The 10,259-nt window shown below is 46.6% G+C and overlaps 1 protein-coding gene across 3 annotated transcripts in view; it reads left to right on the forward strand.

Annotated features, from left to right (window-relative positions):
* Positions 1-10,259, forward strand: part of CPEB1 (cytoplasmic polyadenylation element binding protein 1) — a 49,670-nt gene that overhangs the window by 10,616 nt on the left and 28,795 nt on the right. Inside the window, exon 2 of one of the 3 annotated variants that reach the window (XM_024213765.1) lies at positions 9,303-9,321. The exons of the other annotated variants lie outside the window; for them this stretch is intronic. Coding sequence (XP_024069533.1) covers positions 9,303-9,321 — 19 coding nt within the window. The remainder of the gene's footprint in view (positions 1-9,302; positions 9,322-10,259) is intronic. 3 annotated transcript variants of the gene reach the window in all.

Here is a 10,259-nt window from a genome sequence, read left to right on the forward strand (position 1 = left end):
GAAAGCTCATGCTCCAATACGTCTGTTAGTCTATAAGGTGCCACGGGACTCTTTGCTGTTTTTACAGGCTAGAATAAGCTCTCTAGGTTTATCTGGATTCGGAAAGAGGTCTAGCTTGTTGTCAAGGTTCTCCAGTACTATCACCGTAGTATCCTAAATGAGCCCTTCTCTGGGTTTTAGTGAAAGGGATACATCTGAGATCATGCCAGTAACCCTGGGGAAAAAATAAGGAAATCTTTACCCACCATGAACAAGGAGGAACAAATTTTTGTCCTCTTGTTGGTGCTTAGTTCATACAGATCTTGACCGAAGTCTTAACTTTTCAATGCTTGCTGCAGGTGGTCTTTTAGCCCAGCAGCTACCTCCTTCAAGTTCTAGATGGAGGCCATGTCTACATAGGTGCAATTACACTGATGCAATACATCTCTATTAACCTGGGCTTGCTTACACTGCTGCAGTGAGAGTGAGCCCCATGTAGTGGCTTTGCTGCATGCACAGGGACCAACACTGTAATAGTGCTGAAAGGAAGGACCATTAGTCCTGAGAATGTTGGAATCCACATCTTCCCTCTCGCTATGGGGTTCTGTGCTGCAGCTGCACTTCTGTAAACAGCCTTGCACAAGCACTTGCCCCATCCCACCAGTAATACCTACATTAGCGCTGTTCTAAAACATTGTAAGCACAAATATCTAATGAGGCATTAAACAATTCCTTGAACATGTTTGGCTGTCCAGTTACAGGGCTGCTCAAATTCAGTTCTGACTGTCAAACAGCAAGTTTAGACTAGTGTCCGGTAGCTGCCAACTGCGCTCGTGATGCCATCTTGGATTCTTAACAGAACCAAATCATGTCTAATATGCATACACATGCTAAATCTGTTGATGGTGGCTTTGTCAGTACCGTCTTCCAATGGAAACTGAATTCAGTCCTGCTATGCCTAAAACCTGCAATCTTAACCCCCTCCTCTTTTGAGACCAGTAATTTGACTGACTTGCATTGATGTAACAGGCAGGGCCGACACCAGCTGAGCAAGCAGGTGCTTGGGGCGGCCAAGGGGAAGGGGCAGCACGTTGGGCTCTTCGGCGGAAATTTGGCGGAGGGTCCCTGTCCCTCTCAGAGGGAAGGACCTGCCGCTGAAGAAGAAAGTGGCGCGGTGGAACTGCCGCTGATCGCGATAGCAGCTTTTTTTCCCCCACCGCTTGCGGCAGCAAAAACCCTGGAGCCGACCCTGATAAGAAACCTATTGCAGCAAAATACATAGGTGCTTGAGTGAACATACCAGTGACATCAGATCTGCTGGTTGGGTTCCAGTTCAGGTGAGATGTCATTTAGTCTCTGATTTTGCACAATAGGTAAGTTTGTGAAAGCACGTAGCACAGAAAACCCTCCTTCAAGAGCTTTTCTCTATATGGTCTCTGCTGCATTGGTGTCTTAAAGCCATCCTGGTAAGATGTAGCCGCTGTTAGTGCTGACCCTGCTATTGGTCTGTACCAGTGCAGTGCCATTTGGAGATGGTAATGGCTCATCTACTAGGGTAGAGAACTTTATTGCTGCCTCACCCTGCTCAGAGCAAGGTTAGGCATGATGATAGTATGAATGCTTGTGCAGTCCCTTGTCCTGATGTATGCCAGTGTTTTGCCATTGTAGCTGCATAGGTGTGCAAGTAGTAGTCCATTGTGAATGCACCTGTTGATCGCAGAACCTGAGGTACTTTGTGATTTTTTTGGGGGCAGTGACATAGCCAAGTTCTGCTATTGGTGCAACTTTATAGGGTGTAGATTGACTGACTGGCAGGCGTCATGGCATCTCAAAGTTGAACTAGCCTGTAATCTGGTGGAGGAGAACCTCTGCATTCTGAGCTTGCTCCGGTAGCTCTGAACAGCCCTGGCCTGCTAACGCTTACAGATCAGGCTCCCTAATCTGTCTGCTCTGCATTGCCAGTACTGAGGGTGGCAGCATGGCATGGAGCTCAGCTTCTCAAACACTCTTTTGTACTGGGGCTGAAGTCTTGCATGGCCTCATCCAAACTCCCTTCCACTTGGACAGTGTTACTCCCAGTCCTGACACCTAGTGGGACCACACTGCTGCACGCTTGTCTCAGGCTCACAAGAGGTGGAATGCACACTTCCATAGATTCCAGAGCCAGAAGGGCCCACTGATCATATAGCCTGGACTGTACAGTGCAGGCCGGGAATTATTTCAGGGAAATTCTTAGCACAGATCTTGGTGGAAAACCATCCAATCTTGGTGCACTAGCCCTGGTGACTGAAGCAAGCAGAGGTAAGTCTATATGTGCAACCTGGTCACTATAACATGGTAAACCTGTGGAGGAAGCCCTGTACCTGGCCTCTCAGGCCTTCATTGAGAACCATTAAAAGATTTCTGTTGGGGTCTGTACCAGACCAGTCTGTTACAGCAGTGATCTGTGGCTTCTGGTATCAGCAGACAGGGATGGGCACTATGACATGTGCTTCTTCCACTATCCATGATTTAAATAGGATTGTTGGTGGGTTCAGATTGTTTGCTGCAGCAAACAAACTTCAGCTCTTCGGCATTATGCTGCATTGCACCTGGCCATAATAGCCTGCTGTTAGTTTGGCATAACTAGGCCATATATTGCATGATGCTGCAGAATGATGGTCACAGCTGTACCAGTAGGGCTAAAGCCAATTGGTGGGGAATGACGCACATGCACTGCCAGCAGAAGAGCAACTATAGCTGGTCTGTTCAGACAGACAAATCCCCCGTAGTTGGCTCCTTTTACAGACTGCCCACCTGACTGCCCAGGATCAGATGGACCAGGATCCACACTTGTCTTTACAACACTGTTGCAAAGGGATTTATTGCATGCTCTGCACAAGGGGGAGGCTCCGAAAGGGTTGCAGTCAGGGTATACTTGCATGACCCTAGGGGTGTGAGATTTCTCAAGTCTGTCCCCAAATATCTGGGAGTGAATGGGTCTCTGCACAGAACAAGGGACAAATGGAAGGGAATTTCTTCTAGGGAGGCTGTAGTGGGTATTCCTGAGCCTCCCCAATGCAGAGTCAATGGGGAAGGGGCATAGTCTTCCTGGGTCTCTGCTGTGACAAAACCACTTTCAGAACTGAGCTGAGATGCTGGGAGCAGCCATGAATGCTTTTGGGGCTCCCTATTTGTCTGGTGTGGAGACCTATTAAGGGCAGGTACCAGCTAACCAAGTGACAGGATTGGTGGCATGTATCACTCAGCCCACATTAGTGGATTTGAGCTTGATTAGGGGCATTAGTTAGAACACACTTGGTCTCTGCATTGCATATCTTGATGTGTAACTGTATCGGGGGTAGCCGTGTTAGTCTGTATCCACAAAAACAACAAGGAGTCTGGTGGCACCTTAAAGACTACCAGATTTATTTGGGCATAAGCTTTCATGGGTAAAAACCCCTTGTTTTGATGTGTAACTGAGTCCCCAGACTCCTTTGTCTTCCTAGTGTGGCTGGACCTGTAAGTGACAAAACAGCTGACTCACAGGAGATGTGATGGCTGAGCTGCTGCCAGTTCTGGAAAGGCGGTTCTCAGGTGCAGCCAGCAGAGTTATCCTTTTAGAGAGCCACAGGACTGCACAGCCTCCCTCCTGCTAAAATGCTCTCCTCCATGGAGTATGAATAGAAAAGAGTGGAATGGAAAGTGAAGTTGAGTGGAGAATACCCTGAATCAGTGTGGCAGACAAGTCACTGCAGGGCTGGAGGTGGTCGGCCATTTATCATTTAGTATCAGAATCTGACTCCTGGGTTAAAATACTTGTGCTTGGGGCAGGATTCTAAGTGGAAGGAAGAGGGCTGGGATTTTAACCTTGAGCACATTCCTTTTGTAGTGGAAGCTTGTTTGCTTTGTCAGGGGAACTAGAGCTAATGTCCGGCTCAGATCAGTTGCAAATGGACTTCAACCAGTCTGGCAATATCTTACAAGCCTGTTTAAATTTAGATGCCTGTTTTAGATGCATTTAAGTTGCTTTTTCTTGCAGTCATGTGTCAAGCTTAAAGGTGCATGGCCAAGCAAACCCATGTTTTCAGATTTGTCCTGCACTATAGAGAATTTTTAATCTAATGGTGGTCTCATAACTAGGCACTCATCTAGGCTGCATATATAACTGGATAGTGGAAATGAGACTGCTTCCCCTGTTCTTGCATATATTATCAGTCTCTAGTTTGCACCCTAAGCATTGCAGCAGACACTTTTGAGGAGCGTCTAATTGATACTTATATATAGAAATGTGTGTTCCTAGGCTTTGCAAAACAGCGAATGTATCAAATTTGACCTGACAGTTTTGCTTTTAAATCTTGGCTGCTGGAACTGATGCAATGCACAGTGGACACCATGCCATGCTGCATATTTGTCCCGCTCTCTAAAAATAAGCATGCAATTGTGCATGTAGTCTCAAGTTACCTACTTGTGCGTACACTAGGCCTGAAGACATCTGAACTTTTAGCAGAAGCTTGCAAATCTTGCCTATTTCCATAAACTCCATTCTGGCTAGTCTTGAACCCTGACCATCCCTTCTGTCCCTACCCACAACATCCTGGCAAGTTTCTAGACAGCCTCTTGGTCAAAGCATGACTTGAGCCAAGTATTCAGGCCTGCCTCTCGCACCTCACCCGCTTGGGACTCTTCTCTTGAACTCCTTGTGTGTTGTCCATACAAGGGTCAGTGCTTCCCAACACTGAGTTCAGCCTATTAACATCTGATGCAAGAATGCAATTCCTGCTTGTAAAATGGAGAGCGGAGGCACTCAGGTAAAGTGACTCACCATGATTTCTGAATTGGTGCTAGAGCCAGAAATAGAACCCAGGATTCCTGACTTGTTCTGTAACTATTGGCTCATGATCCTTCCATACTTCCTCCTACTGTTCTGAGCAAGCATGCAGATGACCACCTGACATCTTAGTGCCTCATTTCAAAAATAACATCCACACTGTTGGATGTTCCAGTTAGCTTTTTTTTTATTGTAAAACACTAACTGGCATTAGGTTTTAGGATTAACACCCATTCAGATGTTAAGGCTGGTCCTATTAGCAGGGAAGAAAGCAAAGCAGAGGCTCCAAAACACTTCTCAGGTAACTATCTACAAATTGAGGGCACCTTCTCACTCTCAAAATGCTTAACTGTGTGTTCAACATTGTGCAAAACTCAACCTGTGTCGAGACATAGTCTAAAATGTCAGGCTACGTGGACAGGTGTGTATGGCTGGCTGTTACCAGAGAACTTTGCATAATAAGTAAAACCAGTGTTTAAATCCAGGTGCTTCACCACTGAAATAATTGGGAGTGAGCTTGCCATAGCTGTGGAAAGTAATCTGCTCCCTGCAGGGAGCTGGAGCATTCCACAGCCCCAGAAAGGCTGCTAATTTATGTGCTAACAGTATTCGTACAATTACATCAATGCTCAAACATTCTTAAAATTTGTCTTCTGCAGGAAGATAGGAGGCAGAATTGTAGGTGTCCTGGTGCTGTTTGCTAGGTTGCCAGTGAGTTCCCATCCCTGCATCTGGTTCTACTTTGTGGAGCAGACTTGGTGATGCTAGCTTGATACCCCTTCTGAGGCTGGGATTATGGCAACGATTGGATGCCATTTGTCTTGCAGACACTTTCCTCATGCCACTTCTCTAAAGATCTTGAGGGGTGCTTTCTGTCACTATTTTTTGGCTGACTATAAATATACAAGCTGCTCTCACCTGGCCGAGTGCTGAAAACGGTGGGTGAGCTTTCTCTGGAACTGGAGTAGGCTATTCAGGACATCTGGCTCTTTCTCTGCAAGCTTGATCCCACAACTGAGAAGAAACTGCACTGTGTCCAATATCCAGGTCCCCCAGACACATTGCTTCTGTCTTTCTCTGCCCTCCCCAAAACGTGTGCCACTGACACTTGGCTTCCCCTTGCATCAGTTCTGTACATTCCTGGACCATTGCAGTGCAATTCCAGGGAGCAGCAAGCATAGTTCTGAGACCGCATGGACCCTAGTCTCCATGTGTGGCAGCAATGTCGCACCTTTGTATGAGCCATCTTCTATGTCCATCTCACTTGGTAAACTGATTCCTTACCACCCCTGTTGTGAGTAGAGCACGGTTAGCACGGCTGGCTTGTATGATGAAGACATGGTGCCTTGCTGTGCTCAAATGTCTGTGGAGACACAGCACTGCCGTCAGGCCCACTCTGGGTTCTGTCACTGCTGTAGTTCTAAATGGGCATGGCAAATCTCAGTGGTGCCTCTTGTTCCTTTCAGCGTGCCTGGGACACTTGGAATTGGGAAGTTTTCCCAGTTCTCATAGAAACAGGTGACCTCTTTACCTTTCCACTTCTAGTTCTTGAGGGGCACCACTGGGTCAGCTGTCTCCTTGCTGAACTGAGCAAGGAGCTGTAAGAGATCCTGACTTCACTGGCTATTTGTCTTGGTGGGGGATGGGGAGGCTTTGGCATTCTGCTCTGTGCACCAAGTACTCTTGTTCCAGGGTCTCTGTCCCTCTATCAGGAGACTAGAATGTCCTTTTATATCTAATCTTGGTGCAAGTTGTTGGCCAGCAAACAGATATTGTTCAAATGTCTGGGCTTTGCGGACTTGTAAGTGCAAGCCCCAATAGCTCCTGCAAACAGTAGTTCCCTGCATAGCTGAAGGAAGCCTCTTCCAGAAAGGAGCAAAAAATGCGTTCAGAGCCTGACTCTCAAAACAAGTGTCTGCACACTTAGTACCACAGCCAGGCAGAGTGCATGCACACTACCAGCAACAGGTCTGCCTGGTCACTCGCATGCCTCATATCTGAATGTAGCCCACTGAAGTTCTGAACCTGCTCCCTGTCCAAGAAGTTCCAGGCGTCTCTTCTTTCCCTGGGTATGCATATGAAACTCATTAATCCATGAGTTGTATGTGCCTCAGCTTCTAAGGAGGCACATTATGAAGTGCGGGTGGTACACCCCCTGGCCAACACTAACTAGTCACTGTAAAGCTGAGACCAATGATCTTTGGGGGCTGGAGAGAGCATTAAAGGAGCAGAAGCTTTTGGGTCACCCAAACTTGAGTCCTTGGTTCTGCACTAGAGATGCCATTTCTTTTCTGAATATAATTTTTACTGGGGTCTTCTATACAACTACAGAGGAAAGTTGCTGATTCCTGTGATCAGATGAGTCGGTTCCTTTGCTGGACAGATGTTTTTTTTTCCATAAATTAGTACACATGACTAAGCTTTAAAAAGACTCCTCTAAAGCATAGTTTGGAAAAGCAAGTTTCTCATCACCAGTATTTCCCCAAATTAACCATGGATGATCCCTTTTTTCTTCAGTGTCTCCAGAGTCTGTCTCGAGCAGTCTCTGAGGAAATAGAAGCAGGTTCAGTTCTTGGAAGTGAAGTCTCGTGTGTATTTTGACTTCAGTAGTAAGGTGGCTATGTATCAATTCCAAATGCCTTTCCTGAGCTTACACAAGGATCGGCTCAGTGTCCCATCCTCAAATTGTGCCATTGCTCTTCCTAGACAGGCTTGGTAACACCAACAAATCCTATAGTGAAAGGGTGGTGGTGGGTTAGCCTGAAGTAGCAGGCCATCTTCCTTCCCTTATGAACTTAGATGTGCCAAGCAAACTTTGAAAATCTCATGCTTCAGACTTAAATGAAAGCTGAAATAGCCTTCCAACTGCTTTTCTAGGTCTACAGGGGAATTCCAGCCATCGGCAGGCGGCTGCTGGTGTAGCTGAAATAGTGTAGACAGGGTAAACAGCTATAATCTGCAGTTACTGCAGCAGTGCAAACGCTTGAACCCAGGTACAAATCAACTGTACCTGTTTTAACGTTTGCAATGTTGGTCACCAATATCTAAATTTGGGTCACATCCCCAATGTGGACTAGAGCTAAGGAGAATTCATTTTGATAGCCACCCTTTGTGTCCACAGTTCTGGCTCCTTCCATTACACAAGCAGTCTCTACCAGCAAAGCTGTGTTCTCCACTATTCAGGGGCACTAGCCTGGGTGTGATGCCTTAGCATGGCTTGTCTGTTTGAGAGATGTGCAGTATCTGCTAAGGTTCCCATGATGACGTAAAGGATAACCTCCTGCAGTGAACCATGTCCGGGCATGAGGCCACCAGGAAAAGTTTGAGGTAGAGGAAGCTGGTTCTAGAGCATCACTCTGTCCCATGAAACTGACTGCTGCTGAATACAGGCAGACTGGAGGAGTGTCTCACTGGCTCATGCAGAAGGGCTGCTCCATAAAACTCCTAAATCTCAGACTTTGTCTTGTCTCACGCTAACTTAACTTCTGTATGTTCTGAAATTGCAGGCGTGACTCTGGCTACAGCTGTAAGTTTGAAAGCTGCTTCTCTTGCTCCTCTACCAAGGAGAACTGGCTTGTGCCTCTCTCGCTGCTATATGCTGAGTGAAGGCCTGAGAACTGTTCCAGAAGTCTTCTACAAGCTTGAAATATCAGCACATTGGTTCCTCCCTCGTTTACTCTAGGATCTATAAATGGGGAGCTTCCTCATCACCCTGACACTTCAGTCAGGGATAAATCTTTCTCACAGACCTCCTCTTCCAAGATTTCTCAAGTGGTTGTTAGACCACTTAGTTCTAAATTACTTTAAATTAGAAATTGCTTCCCCCCCCCCCCCCCCCCCCCCCAAAAAAGTTACATTACATGGCTTCTACAGTCCTGTTAATTCTTCAGCTGTCTGTAGTCTGAAGGAAACGGTAGACAAGATGTGCTCTTCTGACATTGGAAGGCCAGCCTTTGACATACATCCTTGGCTTCTGAGAGCTTTCAGAGGAACTAAAGTACTCAATTAATGGGGGAAGGGAGCAAAGTCAGACTTGGCAGAATTTTATTCTGCATTCCTAATGATAGATACTAATGTGGCTCTTCCTACTTGGTCAGTGACTGAGAGGATGTCAGTTTTCCAGATGAATAACTTCACTTGGAGAACTTTTGGCTTGGTGTGTCCTTCATCCATTGAAAGCTGTCTTGTGTGCTGCAGGCACACCTACTTCCTGTGAGAGCCTCCTCTCCTGGAGGTTCGGCACATGGATCTTCTTTTTCCAAGCTGGGAATAATGTCTGAGATGTGAGCTGCTTGTGAAACAAGATCTAGTCTCTCATGTGAACGGTTAATGTTTCCTAGGCTGCCTTTGAAGGGTCTCTGCAACAAATGCAAACTGGTCATTGTAAGCTTGAGATGGTGACCAAATGCTAGAGCTCCTACCTAAGCAGCTGGCAGTGTCTCTCCTCCCCTGCTTGTCTGCCTCAGCTGTTCTCAGAGGCAGTCTCCCACCCAAATGTGTTCCTCACCGCTAGCTAGGGAGAATGTATTTAGGTGGAGGGAGAGCCTGGGTGCCAGGAAGCAGCACTCCTTCGCAGCTTGCCTTTGAAGGCAAATGGGATGGCTGTCAAGGCCCAAGTTCATACAGAAACTCATAAAATGGGCAAGATCCTGGCTTTGACCCAGTTTTAAAACAACTCATTTTGATCCAATCACCCTTCCCAAGGGCACTGCAGGTCTGCTGTGGGGGTTACTGCTGTAGAGCTTCCATTGTTTGTGATGTAGCAGAGTGTCAAGGGCTTTCCCTGGATCCCCTGGAGTTCTGAATCATGGGGTAGAGTCAGTCTCTGGAAACACTGAGCCCCATCAAACCTGGAACCACAGAGCCAGGCTGGCAGCTGGGTAGGCCACCAGGGTTAACTTCATTGAGGTCTCAAGTACAGTGCAGGTTGCATCATAAGCAAGCTTGGGAGTCCCCAGAGTGAGGGTCTCTGTTATGGGCTCCCACCCACAGAGCCGGGAACTCTGGAGTACTGCTCAGAGAGAGCAAACAGGAAATCTTTAGACTGAATAGCTTCATACAGTCAACACAAATGGCTTAAAATCTAGGGCAGGGGTAGGCAACCTATGGCACGCGTGCCGCCTTCGGCATGCGAGCTGATTTTCAGCGGCACTCACGCTGCCCGGGTCCTGGCCACTGGTCCGGGGGGCTCTGCATTTTAATTTAATTTTAAATTAAGCTTCTTAAACATTTTAAAAACCTTATTTACTTGACATACAATAGTTTAGATATATATTATAGACTTATAGAAAGAGACCTTCTAAAAATGTTAATGTATTACTGGCACGCAAAACCTTAAATTAGAGTGAAAAAATGAAGACTCGGCACACCACTTCTGAAAGGTTTCAGAGTAGCAGCCGTGTTAGTCTGTATCCTCAAAAATAACAGGAGTACTTGTGGCACCTTAGAGACTAACAAATTTATTAGAGCA

This window comes from Terrapene carolina, unplaced genomic scaffold (assembly GCF_002925995.2).
Source record: "Terrapene carolina triunguis isolate 2854851 unplaced genomic scaffold, T_m_triunguis-2.0 Scaffold67, whole genome shotgun sequence".
NCBI classification, from domain to species: Eukaryota; Metazoa; Chordata; order Testudines; family Emydidae; genus Terrapene; species Terrapene triunguis.